The following is a 21,627-nucleotide window of genomic DNA, read 5'->3' as shown; positions in this document are numbered from 1 at the left end:
AAACCTAGGGGTGGCAAAAACCTAGATAATCAGAGAGGAGACTATGCAAGTTTCTTAATCTAGTACATAGAAATGACTTTCTACCTTTCATGGAGAATTTTGAGCTAATTTTGACCTATTTAGGTCAAATACACTTTGTATGGACTGATCCAATTGGACCAACCCTTTAGTTTTTGTTTTTTTTTGCTTGTGACTATATTGTTGCCCTTGTGGCTACTATTAAAAAAAATAGCAAGGCTCATCTGAAAGATAATATGAAAAAATTATTGTCATGTTAAACTATTTAATTTGAAAATGTATACAATTTAAACTCTACGTCGCATCAATAATTTCTTATATGTATTTATCCTTTGCAGATGGTATTTCATGAAGAAATGTTAAATATTCTTTTATGAGAAAATGCATAAGTACACCCCCCCCCCCAACTTATTTTATAAATAATTTTCTACCCCTTTTCGGCCTACGTGGCACTATCAACCAAGTAGCTTGAAAAAATTGTCAACATGCGCTGGGCCCAGAATATAGTGTCACGAAGGCCGAAAAGGGGTAGAAATTATAAAATAAGTTTGGGGGGTGGAATAGGACCTTAGTATAGTATAAGTGTGTCTCTGAGATTTTGGGCATTGGTTGGGGGGGGGGGGTACTTATGCATTTTCCCTTCTTTTATTACAGATGAAAATTCTATACACAATTTTGTTTTTTATGTTTATAATTAAGGTTGGTGAAAAGATTATGCAAATTATGTTATAAAAGTATTCATGTCTATTTCTCCTAATAAAATTAATTTGGTAAAAAATTGTTGAATGTATTTAATTAATTCCTAATCTATATATGTATGGTTTTTTTAAGCAAAAGAAACAAAAATTCCACAAAAAATCAACATTATCCTATATATTAAGCTAAGTTTTAATAAATTAAAGGAGATATAAAACATCTTTAAATCATATAACTGTCAACACCAAGTCATTATTATATAAAGAGAAAGCAGAGGCAAAGTAAATGAAAAATCACTATTTCAAAACCCTAATTAATGAAACTCAATGGAAGTCATGCAAATAAAAAAATTGTTTTATCAAGACCTAGCTTTAATACATTGTACAATTTTATTTTTTTTCACATCATACCTGAACCAAAGCCCAATATGCATATATCATAACCATTAACTCAAAAATAATCTTGTCTTCAATAGTCCATAAATGTTGATGTTATAGCTAATTTGAAATTTGAAATAACAAATACAAACAATTAATGAGTAGAAGTACATGCGAGAGCGTATGTACGTAGAATAGAATAGTAAAGAAGAAAAGAAAACAATAGGTCATGATGAAATGTAATGTTAAGTTGTAAGATTTTGTGTGGAGAGACGCGGTGGTTTGAGGTATGAAGAACATGAGTAATTGAGTATTGTGCCTAATAATTTGTCAAAACTATTATGAAAGTACCATTTAACTACACTACATTGCATTTCATAAGTATGCGGATGTTTAGAATGAGTTAGAAGGAATAAAAATTGGTAATGAGCGTGAAGGTGAAATTCAAATTATTATGATCGGTGGAAAATATATTTTAAGCGATACAAGGCAAATAAGATTGATTATTCAAAGTAAATATACCTTGTCATTTTACTAGGGATGTGTTTTTTTTACAGGATTTTGTTCTTGTTATTCATTAAGGTTGGTGAAAAGGTCAATCCAACTATAAGAGCATTCATGTCTATTTTGCCTAATGAAACTGATACAACAAAAAAATTGAATGTATTTAATCGATTTCTATATCTTTTGTTTTCTCGAACTAAGCAGTATCAGAATTTATGATTAAGTAAATAAAAGTGTGTCTTCTCTAAAAGTTAAATTTTTAGATGAGAAATACAATCACATATTTCAACATCAGAGCTGACAAAAATACTATTCTTGAGTACTCTCACCCTACAGAAAAACTATAGTGTAGATAGATAATATATATATATTATATGTTGAATTTTTTTTCTTCATATGCTTACTTCTTTATATTCTAATTTTAAATTGCGTTATCATGTTTCTTATTATGTTTTTCGAATAATAATTTACATTCGAATATGTATATATGTCATGCTTTTGGATCTTTAATTTGTTAGCACACGACATATCTGATAATAAAACATATTACTTACTATTATATATTGTGTTTTTTGTTTCTTAGTCTAAAGTACTATATACTCATGCATTTATTGCGTCATTTTTTTTACTGAATGATAAGAATGATTAATAAAACATTTTAGTTCCTATCATTATGTTTTTTTTTTTCATTTTTTAGACTAAAGTACTAATGCATTTCTTGTATTTTTTACTGAATAATAATGATGATTCTCGAAACAACAAACATGTCTTGCTTTTGTATCTCTAATTTGTTAGCACACTTATATATGATAATAAAATATACTACTTGCTATCATTATATTTTTTCTGAATAATAATGATGATTCATGGAAAAATAAAATTATCTTTTTTCGTATCTCTAAATTGTCAGCACACATTATATCTGGTAATAAAACATACTACTTGCTATCATTATATTTGTTTTGTTACTTAGGACCCATTTGGCCATAGATTTTCCCAGTAATATTAGGGGAAAAAATTTGGCAAATAGTGTTTGTCCATACAATTTGCCATTATTTGGCAAATATTTTTGGCAAATATCCCAAATTCCCAAATTCCCAAATACTAGTTTTTTTCTAGTATTTGGGCCAAATCTCATTATTTGGGATCTTTTAAAAATTGAAATTTTACACCAAACGTTTATCTTTTACAAAAACACCCTTTATAGTAGTTGTTGTGTTGTATTACATAATTTTTTCCGTGAACACCAAAGTAGTGACGAAATATTCAAAGTTAATATGAAAGTGATGATATGGTTGTTGATGAAAATGATGAACAATCGGCTCAGGGTAACAAAGTCATGTGCTATGTCTACATCATGATATATGGAATGATGCTTGTTGCACTCACTCCAAACTATCACATTGCTCTAGTGTCATGGACACTACTTGTTATTTGTTGCAACGAAGATCCAACTGACTTGTAATATAAACTTATGGTTAGATTTGATAGATTTTAAAACTTATGTGTATAAATCATATTTTTCTAAGAAAGTGAAATATGTTTCCCAAATACTATGTCCAAACACATGGTGAAATTTCATCCAAATAATATTTGCCAAGAATATTTGAAAATCTATGGCCAAAACGCTAGGCTTACTATAAAGTATTCATGCATTTCTTGTTTTATTTGTTGCTGAATAATAAAGTTTATTTTTGGAATAACAATAAATCCAGATACTTCTTGGAGCTTCTAGAAAGTTTGAGTAAGATATCTTTTGATGATTTTTTATTTATTAAATATTTATATAAATCTCAAAACTTAATATTTAAGGTAGATATTTAAAGAAATATGATAAATTTTCTAGATTTTTTTTATATCTAAAACCATCTATTTACTAGTATAAATATGTGTTACTTTAATTAGTTGTAACCATGCCAGTTCAAAAATGCCTTATTCATTAATAAAGTTCTCCTGCCCAAAATCATCATTCTCCTTCATGGACACTTCTCCTTTCACCACCCAAAACATGAAAAATTTGAAGAATGAAAAGTCTCATGTTCTTATAGCACTATTCTCAGGCCAAGGCCAAATTAATCCATGTCTTCAATTTTCCAAACAATTAATCAATTTAGGCATTGGAGTCACTTTAACCACGAGCCTATCGGCTTTTAGTAAAATAAAAAAACTCCCAAATGTTGAAGGGTTAAGCTTTACTCCTTCTATTGATTGTTTTTAGACTCATTGTGGAAGTAATTCAAAATTAGAGAGCATAGCATCTAACGTACCTATCTTGGCATGTCCACTCTGGAACGATCAAGTTTGTAATGCGAAACTCATTCAAGATATTTGGAAGAATGGTGTTAGAGTTAATGTTAGTGAAGGTGGTGTCGTGGAAAGAGATGAGTTCAATAGATGTATCACGATCGTGATGGGGGACGGTGAAGAAGGGGAAGAATTGAGAAGAAATGTCAAGAAATGGAGTGATTTAGCTAAGGAAGCTATGAAGGAAAATGGTACATCAAGTGTGAATCTCAAGTCTTTTGCTAATGAGATTTTACTTGGTCATAATGAGTACTAAATCACTCATGAATAGATGAGTTCAATTAAATAGCTAGTAATCAGTTAGTCTTTTTAAGAGTTTGTTCTTCGTTTCAGAAAAAATAGTGAATTTCTTCAAAATTATTCATAATGAAATAATTTTCTTGTTTCCGAGATAATTATATTAATTTCTTCCTCACTTTAAATTAATAATTTTTTTCTTTCATTGATTTCTTATCTTTTCACTTTTAATTATTTTAAGAAAATTATGTTAATTTTTTTTTAAAATTGTCCTTTAAATTATATTTTTTTAAAAAAAATTAAAAAATTTACACACGTGACAGAAACGTGTGTACAAACATAACAAATTTATTTGGTTGGAGGTGTCACATCAGCACAAAAGGTGCACGAATGTAAGAAAAATTAGTTCGAGGAATTATAGGACCCTAATTAAGTTAATGTGTGTCAATGGGATTTCAACCATAGTTCAGGAGGGGTACTTATACATTATCGAATATGCACTTATGTCATGCTTTTGTAACTCTAATTTGTTAGCACATGTTATATCTAATAATAAAACATACTACTTGCTATCATTACATTTTTTTTGTTACTTATTACTCTAAAGCACTCACGCATTTCTTGTGTTATTTTTTGCTGAATAATAAAGTTGATTCTTGATATAACAAAGAATTCTAGATACTTCTTAGAACTTCAAGAAAGTTTGAGTAAAATATCTTTTGATATATTTTATTTAATAAAATTTATATTATCTCAAAACTTAAATATTTAAGGTAGATGTTTAAAGAAATATGATAATTTTTTTAGATTTTTTTATATCTAAAACCATTTGCATACTAGTGTAAGTATGTGTGACCTTAATCAGTTGTAACCAAGTTAGTACAAAAAAGCTTTCTTCCTTTACAAAGTTCTCCTTCCCAAAATCATCATTCTCCTTCATGGATATCTCTCTTTTCACCACCCAAAACAAAATATTTACAAAATAAAAAATCTCATGTTCTTATAGCACTATTCCCAGGCCAATGACAAATTAATCAATATCTTCAATTTTCCAAACTATTAATCAATTTAGGTACTGAAGTCACTTTAACCACAAGTCTATCATGTTTCAGTAAAAAAAAAACTCTCAAACGTTGAAGGATTAAGCTTTTTCCTTTCTTTGATGGCTATGATGGAAAACTATCTAATTAAGTCCAATTGATGAGTTCAATTTGTTTTATTCTTCGATAAAGTCTCGTGGGTCAAAATTTATTTTCAATTTAAGTCAATCAAATGCAATAAATGTACCCCTTTTTCACAGGTCATCTTCACTATTATTATGGAACGGATTGGTTTAGTGGCAAAAAAAATTCCATCTACATTATTTTGGATCCAACCAATCACAGTTTTTGATGTACTATATAGATTCACAAATAATTCTGAATATTTAAAAAATTATGATGCTAAGGATAAAATAATAAAGTTACTAGGATTGCCACCACTTAGTCCAGCTGATTTTCATTCTTTTGTGTTTGATTTGAGAGAACCAATTAGGCAGTTAAGTCTATGAAAAGAAAAATTGAAATGTTGAATATTTGAAGAAAATCCAAAAGTTCTTGTGAACATTTTGATGCTTTGAGAATTATTGTCACGCCCCGAGCCTACACCCTGGACGTGACCGACACTCGAGAATCATTGTTGGCCCCAAGCGAACCCTTGGCCTGGCTAAATTCTCCGCGAAAGACTTACTCAACAATAAAAGAACTTGAAAAGTAAGGTTTTAACTCAATGTCTCAAAATAATAAACTCAGAAATATATAAGAACATTCAGCTGGCCAAACGAAGGCAACTCGAGTCTCAAACAATAACAATGGAAATGAATAAGACTCCTGAACTACTATTGTGTATATATAAAGCCTCTATACTATGAGGGATGTCGGGACAAGACCCCCGATCATCCTAACAAAACTGAAATAATAGAAATAAATAAGGGATCCTCCGGAAGCAAGGAGGATAACCAAAGCTAACTCGAACTACTATGGTATCAACGAAGTGTCTGTTGATGACCTTGATCTCTTGTATCTGCATCATGAAATGGTGCAGGCAAAATGACATCAGTACATTGAATGTACGAGCATGTAAGGGTACTACTGAACGTAACATAAAAGCTTGAACTTGGAAAGAAGGCATACTCGCCTCAACTCAACCTCAACTCATGGATACTGAACTCAATACAGTATAAAAACATAAATAAAGATGTAGTTTATATAAAACATTTAAAACAGTAGATAACAACTCAATGTATTCAAAAATACAATAATAAATCTTATTTGTATGTAATGATACAAAATAACTCAAATTGGGAGATTCTCTAACCGACAACAATCACTATGAGCTATGTGATGATACAGTTTCTCGCCCACGCTACTAGAACTGTCATATACCTTGCCGGAGTATAAGACATCCTCAACTAAGTTGATCCACTAAGCTATGCTTAACAAAAATAAGGAATCATCTAAAAATTATAACCCTTTCTATCCACGTTGCGTACATGGTTTATCAGGACTTTGAGTTGTATGAACTCTTTCTCATATCGGAGTTCAATACTACTCCGAATAATATATTCAGCCCATATGTTCAAAACATTTCCTCATCCTCAGTCTTTGAGATTATTACTCAAAAGGTTCTCTTAAAAGAGATTATACTCGAACACTCCTCTTGAACTCATTTGGAAATCGATGTTTCCTCTCATTTTAAATGTTAAAACATTTACTCTTGGCAGAGGCGAACCTAGACTCCTCATTGCTTTGGTCTGCTGGTAGAAGCGAGGAATTCCCCCCTTAAATGTAAAAACTCCTCACTGCTTCTACGAGAAGACCAAAGCAATTTTATGTTCTCTTAGGGTGCACTTTTTAGTATATTTTCTTTTTCTATCAGTTTCTTGAGATAGATATGTATATATACATGATTTTTTTCCGAAGTTAACGGGTGCACGTGCACCCCTACCTATGCATATGGGTTTGCCTGTGACTCTTGGGAATACTTAGTTTCTATATATTCATTTTGAAAAATGAAACTCAACTCTCTTCATTCTCAAACTCAAGTCTTTAAACAAGTTTTACAAGATTGTGAAAGACTTCTCAAAATTACTCGAAAGAACTCTCAAGACTTTATTCTTAACTCTACCTTGAATTTGAATTATAAATTCAGGGGTTATGAATCATGTTATGAAGGATCTCTCGATGTTTAGATGTAGTTTAAAGTAGTTAGAATCAGAAAGGAGTAAGGGTACACCTTAAAAGAACTTAGACGAAGCAAACGACGAAAAATGGGTGAGGGACAGGCGACCCTGGGTCACTGCTGGCGCGAGGCACAAGCCCCTAAACTTCAGAGACTCAATCTTGGTGCACTGCTAGCGTGCCACACCAGACCTTCTGGCGCATCTGGGGCGCGCCGCACTAGCCTTTCCCTAGATCAATCTAATGAGTTTTTCTTCTCGTTTTCTGACCCTAACTCGACTAGAATTGATTGTTTTCCTCAAATTTTCCTTAGATTCATTTACCCAATACCAATACACGAGAATCTACTCACTTTACCTCAAGAACAGCCCTCAAAGATCAAAATCCTCACCTCAAGAATTCATCAAACTCGGTAAGCATAACATGAAGAACAAAACCTCAAGAACAACCATCACAAATTCAAATTATTCAACCTCAAGAATGAAATTAAGGATTTAATTACATGATTGGCGTGTGGGTGAATGAACCCAACACTATGAAAGCGTACATACCTTAATTTGGTGAAATTCCTCGACAAATATCAAGAATCTTGACGAACGCCTTGAACCTCTCCTCTTGAACTCTTCTCAAAACCCTAAGCGTAATTTAGAGTTGTAAAAACTGACCCAAATCAGTTTAGACCCCAAAAATATTACTAAAAATATTTAAAGCTGATGGAGTAAGGAAAAGACCAAAATACCTCTCAATAATTCGGGTAAATTTCCTTAACTGGACATGCTGACTTCAAACGGGCATATCTCCCTCATTTGAACTCGAAAATTAGCAAACTCAGTGGCATTGGAAAGAGGATTCAAATACCTTTCATTTCATATCTTATGGGACACGTAACTCATCATGAACTGAAAGTTATGGTCATTTTAAGTTGACCCAAACCTCACAACTTAAGCTTAACTTGAACAAATCTCAAATTAGCTCTTTCCAAATTAGTTATTTCTAAATTTAGCTCTTTCTAAGGCTGGATGTTACAATATATCCCCCTTGCGAACATTTTTCCTCGAATGAGATTACTTTTAGTAGACTAAGGGTCGCAACATCTAACACCCAACTCAAACACCCAACATGCAAATTAACACAACATTTCAATTTAAAAAGTACCGAGAACAGACTCTCCGGACTCAAAGAGATGTGAGTATCTCTTCTTCATATCCTCCTCAGCTTCCCAAGTAACTTCCTCAACAAACTGATTCTTCCATAAGACCTTGACTGATGCTACCTCCTTGGTTCTCAACTTGCAAACTTGACGATCAGGTATCTCAACGGGTACCTCCTCATAAGATAGGTTGTCCTTAATACCAATATCTTTTGTAGGTATAATAAGTGAAGGATCTCTATCTTATTTAATAGTCTTTTAGATATCTAAACAGTTTTGTTGAACAATTATAGTTCGTCTTAGATGTTTTTGCATTGGTGACACAAAATTTTGTGCATTCTTGATATCTTCCACACTTTATATATGTTTTTATGAAAGCTTGATATAAGACTTATTACTCTATTATTTTACTTTTCTCTACTTTATTATTTATTGTCGTTGTTGGGTGAAAGATTGACTTATCTACGTATGGGTTAGGATTAAAAAATTATTATTTATTTTCTTATGATTGTCGGATAAAAGAAATTTCAATAAACAAGCAATTATTTGTCAATTACATGATGTGCCACGATTGTTAACTATTAATTGCTATCATTTTCACTACATTAATTACAATCTTCCTTTAGTTTTAAATTCCTTGACCAATCAAACAACTTCATATTAATTGAAATGGATGAAGTAATTTTCAATTAAATCTTGTACCTCTCAGAAGATAATGATTAATATTGCAATGCAAATTGTGATTTATAAGAATTGCGAGAAGTAAATAATATTTATAAACAACGTCAATCAAGAAAGTTAATTTTCATTAACCATTTGAGAGATTTCACACCTAAATTTATTTTTTCTGATACAAAACTTTTTATTAACATTACAAAATCTCATATTCATAAAGATATCATCATATCATCATATAGTATTATACGTGGGAAGCTCTAAAGTGAAAAGTTGAATTATCATTTTGACCTTCTACTAAATTAAAATTTGATTAATTAATTAAATACAATTATTTTAATTACATAATGGTAGAAGTTAAGTCCTTAAGCCCTTTAATAATTAAATTATTATTTTCTGGATAAATGAGTACATTGATATTGCTTTTAATCATAATTATGAATCTCATAACGGAAAAATTTGAAAAGTTATGATTGATAAAATAATTTAACTGGTTTTTTTCTTCTAAATAAAATAGCTACATCTCTTCTAAATAAACTCTATTGTTTAATATTGAAGTAAAGAATTTGACGAGGTGTCATTAATTAAAAAAAAAATACATACAAGTTTCATCTATAATGATTCAGTTAGATGTTCATATTTGTACTAAGTGTATTCATCCGAATTTGATTCTTCTTTAATAATAAAAGATATTTTTGTTCGGTCATTTATATAAGTTGTTTTCTTTTATGTTTGTATAGGTACTTTTGGCTGGAATTGTAACAACTTGAAGGTTGCTTGTAGTATTTTGGTTTATTCAATGAATTCTTCAAAAAGGTACATAAAAAAAAAAGTCAACATGTAATGTTATAACTTTTTGTTTAATTTTTATTTATTTATTTTCAATTGAAGGACAGTGCACAAATCGATGTACCAATTCTTTCTTGGATAGTCGATTGTATATAAGAAAAGAACAATTTTCTGTATAAATGACATTCATCTACGTGCTTGTGATGTAATTTTTTTTTAGAGATTTAAGACTTTTATTCTTTACAACAAATTGGGTTGGGTAGGACTGTAGTAATTGAATAACTAATAATTTGTGAATGTGATGTTCATTTTTATAAATTATCATTCTTACTATAGTTACTTCAAAAACCATCTCGTATTTATATATGAAATGAAAGTCAATTCATATGTCATTTGTAAACTACATACTCTCAATTCGGAAGAGGAAGAATTGAAGAAAATGTTGAAGTAAAAAGAAGAAAAGATGCAATATTACTGATGCATTTTGCATCTTCGTTATATTGTGTAACTAAAATTTTATTTTTCTATGAAATTTTAAAACTTATTTCTTTAGGTATTTTGTTCAGAAAAAGAAGCTTTAGCATTTATTAATTTTTTTAGCAAATTTTATGTAATATGGAACATTAATTTGAGATTGTTCTTCTTATTTGCTTATAAAGTGATTTTATTATGACTGCTAACCATGATATTGTTACATATATTTCTTTGTAGATATACGTCATAAAATTCATATGATTTACTAGCCATCATAAGAAGACATCTATTGTTCGAATCTCTATACTACTTACCAAAAAAAAAGTCCATTCCCCACTACAACTTCTTATATGTAATTATAAAAGGAGATTATAATTTTATTAAGATACATATTTTATTTGTACAGAGAAACATATAGTTAATCACATCATATAATATGTCCCTTTTAAAAAATTATCATCCTTACTACATAGTTACTTCATAAATCATCTCCTATTTATATATGAAAATCAATTCACTTATGATTTGTAACTTAAATGCATATATTCGTATGTGATTAACGTGTTAGATTGCGATTTTATCCTTTCACTTAATTAAATTTGTCTTTCAATTAATAATAATATTTCATATTCTATTAATCTGAAATAAAATGCATAAATCAATACTTGACCAGATACATTCTCACTTACTATAAGTCTACATAGACTATCATGTTGAAATTGCTTTTCATATTCCATAACCATTACAACCGGCCTTTAGAATGCATATTTTAATTTGTAGTATTTTAGAAGTTAGCCTTCAATCAACAAAAATTTTAATCCTTGTAAAATCAAGAACATTATTAATTACCACAAATTTATGTCAGCAAATCTCTTCATTTTTTTTTTACAAGGAATTTGTAGAATTTGAAGGTTATATATTAGCATTAAATAATTCAACAAGTATTCTCAAGGAATCAACTTGCAAATTCATAACTGTCACAACCCAACCAACTGGGCCGTGCGGGCACTTACGTACTACCACCTAAGTAGGAGAACCTTCATATCCCAATAATTAAAACATGCGGAAAATTAAATAAAATGGAAATAAAATATACTAACGGAATTTTAGAATATAAGAACCTTTAACACGATTTTGGTTAAGACTTGTAACATAATTAACACCCCCAAAGATCTAGTCTAAACAGGTACAAGAGAGCTACTAAGAGTACAAACGGGGCATAATAAATAAAAGACACAACTCCCACCATGCGGAAGGAAAAGTAGAAGCTGCTGGAGAATTCTTATTCTTCATCTTCATCTAAGGAACCATCACCAACCTGCATTCAGACTATGTCAAAAAGACATAGCAAGAGTAGTATCAGTACAAACCACACGTATTGGTAGGCATCAACGGTCAACCCGACACCCGACACCCACCACAAAGCATAAGAAATCAACTAGCAAGATCATGCAATAAAACCCCTCGCTTCTCCACCTTTACACTATCTCGAAATACCTCTGAATCACACTAGTACTTTAACTACTAACCACCTTATCGGTCAACCTACTTACTAGGTTCTTGGTCATAGCCTAACAATTCTAACACATAGAACAGTCCCCAAATACGACTACACGCATTCCATCTAACCGTTCATGTCCTACCCTTACTTCCTCTTTATATTACCCGCGCCTTCTTCACGTGGTACATTATATCAAGCTTGCTAACTATTAACCATGAGCCTCCTTTTTCATCTTTAGAATTAATCTATGTGGACAAGTCAACCATCACCCACTCTCGTTACCCCCAACACATATTATAGGGAAATACACGAAATACGTACACTACCTCCACTTCTTTCCCTCGCAATATAATTAAGTCATCATAATCACTTATAAACAGGGTAGAACAAACATCAAGTATTACTCACGAGCACACGCACTTCATCATTACAAGATGCACGAGTATGTCAAGTCATTGATCCTCTCAAGGGACCCAAACCCAAACTGTTAACATACCGAAATTTGGTACCCGATCCAATGTTTATGCCGAAACGTGGCAACCGATCCCATAGTTATGTCGGAACGTGGCAACCGATCCAAGTTAGTGTGTCGGAACGCAACACCCGATCCATTCAACAAGCCACAATCAAAATTATAAGGTACATTCTCATAATCATACAATCAAGTCATGATTCATGGCATCCATCATTCATATATCCTCGTTTACATTTAACGTGATCAACAATGCAACATCCGCATACATACACATGTATCATAAACTAAACAAGAACGAACATACATCGCATAATCATAGAATCACAACCATCATCTATGAACTATTCATCGACGTATATCATGTAAATATTAATTCGACCATACTTAGCCCTAGTTCATCATCTAAGGCATCTTCCTAGGGTTTAATCATATTCCATTCGTGCATGAAGGCGTACGTATAATTCCTACCATTGATTATCATTATACTACGGAGCGGGCTCGGATTTATAACTACTCAATTAATAAAACCTAGCCTACCTGGGTGCCAAGTAGTTGTACAGAGTTTTTGGCTTCGAATCTTGTTTCCAGACTTCTTGACGGTGATCTTGACCGAAAATATGCCACACATTAACCTCTTTGCGCTAGAATTCTCCTTCTCCTTCCTTCCCAAGCTTAGAGAAGCTTTATGAGGGTTTCTAGGGTGTTTTACGACTAATTTAGGTATTTTAGGAAGAAGGAGGAAATATGATTTCGCGTATCTAAATTTTGTCTCGCCTATCCCGCTCTAGCGCCAACTTACCCCGCCATAGCGCCGCCGCTCTAGCGGCATCTGGTTCACCCCGGCGGGATAGTGGCCCAGTATTTCTCGAAGTTTCATTTTTCCTCAATAATGACGGTTCGAGTCATTACAATAGATACCAAGACTAATGCACAGATCGTCACAAGCCCTAATTCGGAGTACTTCCAAACTAAGAATTGGTCCACTACGGGATTACGACGAACTGTGACATTTTTAGGAAATCTTCACACGAGAGGTTTTATACCCCAGGGACTAGAAAAATTTGAGGCAACATACAACGGAAGAATGCATTTAAATTACACAGCCTGGCCTGCCAGGGCGGCCATCCTCCCACTGAGGCGGGGCTGCTGTGGCGAGGATAATCCCGTTAAAGCGTGAAATCGGGAAACAGTAAAGGAGGAATGAGGAATGGTTTTCCTCATTTCTCCCTTTTTCCCCTTACTCAAACTCTCCAAAAACCTCTCGATCACTTCGCTTCCGGATGTCATCACATCCATTTTTGGGTCATGAAAAAATTCAAGATTAGAAAAAAAAAATTATTAACATGGATTTGAAGCTATCAACTCCCATCTAATAGCTTGAGATAGAGATAACGTATGATATTGATGAATAATTTAATTCGACACCCAAGGGCTGGAATGACATAGGGTGAAATTCTTCTGATTTGGCTGAGAGACTTTAGTAGACTAACATGTTCATCAATTTTGCACAATAAACACACTTGTATGAGTTGATAGTAAATTACTTGTTTAAATTCCGATATCTAGGAACCATAGCTCTAGTTTAATTTTAATCCTTGATAACAAATTCTAGTATAATCTAGTTCATAAATCCCAATTTAAAACCCACAATTGAAATTGTAGTAATCAGATAGGAATTCATTAACAAATGGTAATTTCTCTCATCACGCTCTTTGTAGAACTCGACCCCAACCTTGCTTGGTTACTATATATTGACAACAACCGTTTTATTCCCATTTGAGGGTGTAATTGGGTGACATCAATATATAACCTACCTGCTAGAACACTTGATCACATATTACATGCATACATGTTAAAGACTATACGCTCACAAGTCATAGGTTATTTGATTGCACATTATAGACCTTATAATAAGTAACGGTTTGTATGAAACAAGCCTCGTAGGTCATTATTTTAAGTGTTATCCATTTCTAATGGTTGTAAATGTGTAAGTTATTGATTAATTGTTATAGGACAATGCCTCATAATTGAATAATCGTATGTTATAAGTGTTTTTACATTCTAAAAGTTCATGTTTGAAACAATTACGTATGCCTCATGCTTACAAGATTGCCCGATAAGTTTCAGATTATAGTTTATTCGCCAACTTGCTACCTATTTTAGAGGTCACTAGTACACATGCTCCCGAATAATTGATACATAACTCATTTGAACATAAGATTACATGTTTTAATAATTTAATTGTGCATTCGGTATACGCCTAAGGACTTACAATCTCACAAGTTAAGAACCTTACAATACATTCATTATTAAATAACCTCGGGATGAACGTTATAAATTCTACATTATTGGGATGCTTATATGCTGTATACTATTCTATATAGGTAAGGTTAAGGTCACCCTCTTAAGTTGAAATTTGTTTATACGATGATTACAAATAATTTTTCAATAATAACTTTATTGTTATGTTAAGAATTGCCACGTGTAGGTTGGTTTTAGTTGATTTTCAGATTTGGGATGATCATATACAGAGGAAACTCTGTTGAAAGTTTAAAATAATTCCTAGCCTTAATCCCTGTATGCAATTAGTTAAATTTGAGGACAAATATTCCCAATGAGAAAAGGTGTTACAGCCCATGCATTCACGTGAGAATGCATTATACACATAACTCACTATGAGCTAGATTTGTTATAATTATGATTGAAAAGAAATATGTTGAATTCTTATTCATACACGAGTTTAAAGTAATTAAAAAAAATAGAATTGGTGAATAATATAATATCGAGGTGAGTCCAGTCGAGACTCAACTCCTAATTGAGTGTGGAAGTTGAATTGAGCAAATATATCAAGAAATAACGAGTCTCTATTTATGATCGCTCTCGAGTCTAATTATGGAGATAGAATTAAAGTTGTAATATAATCATGAAAGAGAAAGTCGCTGAGTAATTTCTTTACAGAGTTTACAAGTCTATATATATAGATAAAGCTGAATATAAAAAAGTTGATGTGGCATCTCTCTATGGCCACCATTTCATTTTATCTTTTTCCTTCATTTTTTGATTTTTTAAATTCATTTCTTGATATAATAATCTACAAAATACCTCTAGTTCATCTATTAACCTACAATTAAAGATGATAATGATAAGTTTTAACATAAAGAATATATTTATTGTTGCAATAGGAAATGAACAGTTGTAACGGTTTTGTAATCAACCAATTAAAAAAGTGTAAAAAAAATGTAGGACATCACATAATCTATAAGTAACTTGATAAAATGAAAGAATCATTGGAAGAGAAGATTTACTACTTCAAGTAAATTAATTTTTTGAAAAGTTTTACTACCTTAGATATATCAATTTTTTTATTTGTTTGTACAAATAAAACTAGGCTGGAGAGCACATATTCTGAAGGTAAATTGACAAAATGGAAGAATTATTGCAAGAGCAGATTTACTCCTTTAGGTAAATTGAATTTTTGCATTATTTGTGTAAATAAACATTATGCAGGAGATGAAAATCAAGAACTCATAGCAAGAGATGTTTTACTAGCTCAGATAAATAAAAAAATTGATTTGTTTGTATGAATGAATTCGTTAGAATATACCTGTGTAGATTTGACCATTTTATGCCAACAAGAATGACAACAAGCGGATCTAGCAAAATAAGAATGAAATTCTATTTAAGACTTCAATATACTTGATGATCGAAAAACATTAAAATGTCTTCTAACATTCAACTTGTGAACCATGAAAATGATGCCACCATGAAATATTAATTCTCTCATTCTATTCTTTTTAATTTACAAATAACGACAAAGCTCTCTGAATGCTAATATAGTGATGAGGAGTAGAGATCTCATAATGAACAAAAAATTCGCCGACTTCTTTACTTTGTCTCTTTTTCTAATGATGATATATATATTGTTGCAATCGAAAATGAACAGTGGTAACGATTTTGTAATCAAACAATTTAAAAAGTATAAAAAAATATGTAGGAGATCACATAATCTGTAAGTAACTTGACAAAATCGAAGAATTATTGGAAGAGAAGATTTACTACTTCAAGTAAATTAATTTTTTGAAACGTTTTACTACCTTAGATAGATCAATTTTTTTATTTGTTTGTACAAATAAAACTAGGCTGGAGAGCACATATTTTGATGGTAAATTGACAAAATGGAAGAATTATGGCAAGAGAAAATTTACTCCTTCAGGTAAATTGAATTTTTGTTTTATTTGTGTAAATAAAACATTATGCAGGAGATGAAAATCAAGAACTCATAGCAATAGATGTTTTACTAGCTCAGATAAATAAAAAATTAATTTATTTGTATGAATGAATTCGTTTGAATATGCCTGTGTAGATTTGACCATTTTATGCCAACAAGAATTACAACAAGCGGATCTAGCAAAATAAGAATGAAATTCTATTTAAGACTTCAATATACTTGAAGATCGAAAAACATTAAAATGTCTTCTAACATTCAACTTGTGAACCATGGAAATGATGCCACCATGAAATATTAATTCTCTCATTCTATTCTTTTTGATTTACAAATAACGACAAAGCTCTCTGAAAGCTAATTTAGAGATGAGGAGTAGAGATTTCATAATGAACAAAAAATTTGTCGACTCCTTCACTTTGTCTCTTTTTCTAATGATGATGGAGTGTTATCTCTTCATGAAAAGAGAAAGAGGCAGCATATAACGATTCTTTCAAAGATATTGATCTAAGAAGAAAAATCATGTAATAATTATTTTTCTTTAAAATAAAAGACTTTGAAAGGATTTTGCACTATAATTCCTTCTACAATAAAATATATATTGAGAAGAAATAAATCATTTTGATTGAGAAACTTACATAAAGAATGATAAGTGGTTCAAGGGCAAGAAGAATTATTTAGAGAGAGAATCAATTTATTTATGGAATTCCTATTAAATTAGGAAGGAATCGGGAGAAATGTATATTCTAATTCCTTTTTCTTCCCTTAAAAACGTTTTTTTATTCCCTTCCCTTAAAAACATTTTTTGTTTAATTTTTCCTTATTTATCTTTAATTAAAGTTTGTTTTATTTTCTTTTATATAATTTCAATATATATATGACGTGACATTTTTTAAGGCCTGAAATTTTATTTATATTTTTGTAGTTTTTTTGTTTTTAACTTTTATATTATTTTTTTAAATTCTAAAAGACTGAAAAATTCACTTTCAAATTTTATTGAATGTCAAAGTGATCATATTTAATTTCATTCCTCATCAATCATTCTATTTTTTTTTACTTCCTTACCTTAATTTGATCATTACTCTCATTTATATCATTTTCTTAAATCACTTTTTTTAAAAAAAAAATTATTTATCTATAAGGTATTGAAATAATATGGAAAGTTATAAAAAAAAATTGATTCTCTTTTCTGATAAAAAAGAATAATATGATAGTTTGAAAAAGAATGAGAAGACAAGACATGAAATTGAGAAAAATTAAAAGGAAGGAAAAGAAAAAAAAGGAAAAAAATTAATTAAAAATACTACCATAAAAGAAAACACAAAAAAAGGAAAGGGAGTTATACGTTACTCTTTGTTTTATTTTGTTTTACTAATTACATCATTCTCTTTCTATTTTTTATTTAACATTAAAATAGAAAAAAATTTATAAAAATATATAAACTAAACTTTCAAAGAATATTTTGATTTTTATTAACATAGCACATAAACAAAAAATATATTTTAAAAATCAGGAATAGGAGAGAAAAAAATAATTATAATTCTTGATCAAAGAAATATTTTACATATAAATTTAACAGATAAAAAAAATTAAGAAACAATAGAAATTTCATAAACAATATTAAATTATGATAAAAAGAAAGTGAGATGAATAAAAAAAATTCTTGGGAAACTTTAAAAATAAAAGGTAGAAAGAAAAATTAAATTGTAATAATGTGCGGAGAAAGATAAATAAAATATTTGATTGTTTTTAATTTTTAACTAATTTTTTAGATTAAAATATAAATAATTGTAAATAAGAAAATTTTCGTGAATAATAATAAGAATAAATTACGATGATAACGAGGAGAGATAATAAAATTTTCATTTTTAAAAAACTATAAAAATAGAAGGTAAAAAAATGAATTTTAAAATAATAATAAATTATAGTAATAATGAGGAGAGATGAAAAATAATAAATTATAGTAATGGTAAGAAGATAGATAAATAAAGTAAATATATTTATCATAATCATAATATAAAAGTGTGTACTATATAAATATGTTAAACAGTTACTACTAATTAAGATACAATTTATAACTTCTTTCGAGATTTTAAACATAAATATAAATAAGAAAAAAATATCTAAAAGTCAAGAAAAGGAGAAAAAGGATAATTTAAATAATAATAATAATAAATTAATAATAGTGATAATAAGGAGAAGAAATAAATAATATTTTCTTTAGACAACAAAAGAGGAATTAAAAAAAAAATGTTTTTGTTGTAAAATGAGAGCAAAATATAATAAAACTAAACAAGTAAGTAAGACAAATTGTGATGAGAAGTATAGAGTGGAGAATATTATTTAAAACTCTTCAAGTGTGTTCTCACAAGGGTGAAAAGACTACCCTTTTATAGGATTTAGAAAACACATGTTTTCATCCTTTAACCTAATACGTTAGTACAACTATAATAAATACAATAAATACATACATTACGTTAGAAATGAATTAAGAGAAACATTCACACAATTAAGTGGATTTGTAACACTCTCCCTTGGATGTTTATAGATAATGTGCCTCGTTAAAACCTTACTAGGGAAAATCTAGTGGGAAAAAGCCTAGTGAAGGAAAAAGAGTACACACATCTTGTAATACGCCTTGAGTGCTGCCTCATTAAAAACCTTACTAGGAAAACCCAGTGGGACAAAACCTTGGATAAGGGAAAAAGAGTACAACGCGTATTTTACTCCCCCTGATAAAAAAATTATTTGAGATCTTGGAGACGACGCATTCTAATCTTGTATCTTAGATTCTTAAATGTTGATGTTGACAATGCGTTAGTGAATAAATCTGCAAGATTATCACTCGAACAAATCTGTTGAACATTTATCTCACCATTTTGTTGATGATCATGTGTGAAAAAGAACTTAGGTGAAATATGCTTTGTTCGGTCTCCTTTGATATATCTCCCTTTAATTGAGCTATGCAAGCAGTATTATCTTCATACAATATTGTTGGAATCTTCGTTTGCACAAAAAGACCACATAATTGCAAAATGTGTTTAGTCATTGATCTCAACCATACACACTCTCAACTGGCTTCATGAATGGCTATTATCTCTGCATGGTTTGAAGAAGTAGCAACTATTGTTTGCTTCATCGAACGCCATGATATAGTTGTACCTCCATATGTGAATAAATAGCCTGTCTGAGATCTAGCTTTATGTGGGTCAGACAAATATCCCGCATCTCCATAACCGATCAATTCTGACTTGGATGTATTAGAATACAACAACCCTATATCAATTGTTCCTTGAAGATATCTGAATATATGCTTAACACTTTTCCAATGTCTTCTTGTTAGACATGAGCTGAATCTGGCCAATAAACTTATTGCAAAGCAAATATCTAGTCGGGTATTATTGGAAAGGTACATTAATGCCCCGATAGCACTGAGATATGGTGTTTCATCACCAAGAATCTCTTCATCCTTTTCTTGGGGTCGGAATGGATCTTTATTTATGTCGAGAGTTCTCACAACCATCGGGGTACTCAATGGGTGTGATTTATCCATGTAAAATCGCTTCAAAACCTTTTCAGTATATGTTGATTGATGGATAAATATTCCATTTGCCAAATGTTCAATCTGAAGGCCAAGACAAAATTTTGTCTTACCAAGATCTTTCATTTCAAATTCTTTCTTCAAGCACTCAACAACTTTTGAAAGCTCTTTAGGAGTTCCGATGATGTTCAAGTCATCAACATAAACAAATATTATTACAAATTCAGATTTTGACCTTCGTACAAAAATACAAGGACAAATAGAGTCATTCTGATACCCTTCCCTTAACAAGTATTCACTAAGACGATTATACCACATTCGCCATGATTGTTTCAATCCATATAAAGATTTTTGAAGATTTATTGAACAACTTTCTTTTGAATTTTTATATGCTTCAGGCACTTATAGTGCTTCAGGGATTTTCATAAAAATATTGTGGTCTAGTGAGCCATATAAATAGGTTGTGACAACGTCCATTAGATACATTTCAAACTTTTCATGAACTGTCATATTTATTAGATACCTGAAGGTAATTGCATCTACCACATGAGAATATGTCTCCTCATAATCAATGTCAGGCCTTTGCGAAAAACCTTGTGCCACAAGTCGTGCTTTAAATCTTACGACTTTACCATTTTCATTGCATTTTCGCACAAAAACCCATTTGTGCCCCCACTGGCTTGGCACCTTCAGGTGTTTGGACTATTGGTCCAAAAACTTCACGTTTTTCAAGTGAAGCCAATTCTGTTTGAATTGCTTCCTTCCATTTTGGCCAATCATTTCTCTGTCTACATTCATTGACATATCTTGGTTCCAAATCTTCATCTTGTTGCATTATTTCAACTGCAACATTATAGGCAAAAATATTATCCACCACAATATTATTTCGATTCCACCTTTTTCTCGTCGAGACATAATTTATAGAGATTTCCTCATTCTCATTATTTTCAGGTACATGGACCTCCTCTTTGGTGTCGTTATTTATTATGTCTCGGAGCTCTTCATGAGCAATGGCCTCCATATTATGACCATCTTGATCATTCATTCCTTTCTTTTTCCGAGGATTTTTATCATTGGAACCAATTGGTCTACCACGTTTTAAGTGTGGTCCAAACTCATTTGCCTTAGCATTTTGTCCTATCGGGACATCAACTCAAACTTGAGCATTAGCAACTGGGATATATGATTTAGTATCCCGTGGAAGGTTAGTAAATGCATTCGACAGTTGATTTGCAATATTCTACAAATAAATTATCTTTTGAACTTCTTACTCACATTGATTTGTTCGAGTGTCTAAATGAGACAGTGAAAGTGAATTTCAATCTATCTCATTTCCCAACTGCTTTTGTTCTCCCCCTAATGTTGGGTATACTGATTCATCAAAATGACAATCAGCAAACCTTGCCGTAAATAAATCTCTAGTTCTAGGTTCAATAATTTTATAAT

The 21,627-nt window shown here is 30.8% G+C and overlaps 1 protein-coding gene across 1 annotated transcript; it reads right to left on the bottom strand.

Annotated features, from left to right (window-relative positions):
* Nucleotides 1-19,710: 19,710 nt before the first annotated feature.
* On the bottom strand, nt 19,711-20,506 carry LOC125829449 (secreted RxLR effector protein 161-like). The gene is made up of 2 exons (XM_049508662.1): nt 20,495-20,506; nt 19,711-20,265 (listed from the first exon to the last, which is right to left on the bottom strand). The coding sequence occupies exons 1-2, from the start codon at nt 20,504-20,506 to the stop codon at nt 19,711-19,713; spliced, it is 567 nt and encodes a 188-aa protein (XP_049364619.1).
* Nucleotides 20,507-21,627: the final 1,121 nt, after the last annotated feature.

The sequence above is a fragment of the Solanum verrucosum genome, unplaced genomic scaffold (genome assembly GCF_900185275.1).
Source record: "Solanum verrucosum unplaced genomic scaffold, falcon-dt-bn FXZP01000052.1, whole genome shotgun sequence".
NCBI lineage: Eukaryota > Viridiplantae > Streptophyta > Magnoliopsida > Solanales > Solanaceae > Solanum > Solanum verrucosum.
This window is presented reverse-complemented; position numbering and strand designations above follow the sequence as displayed.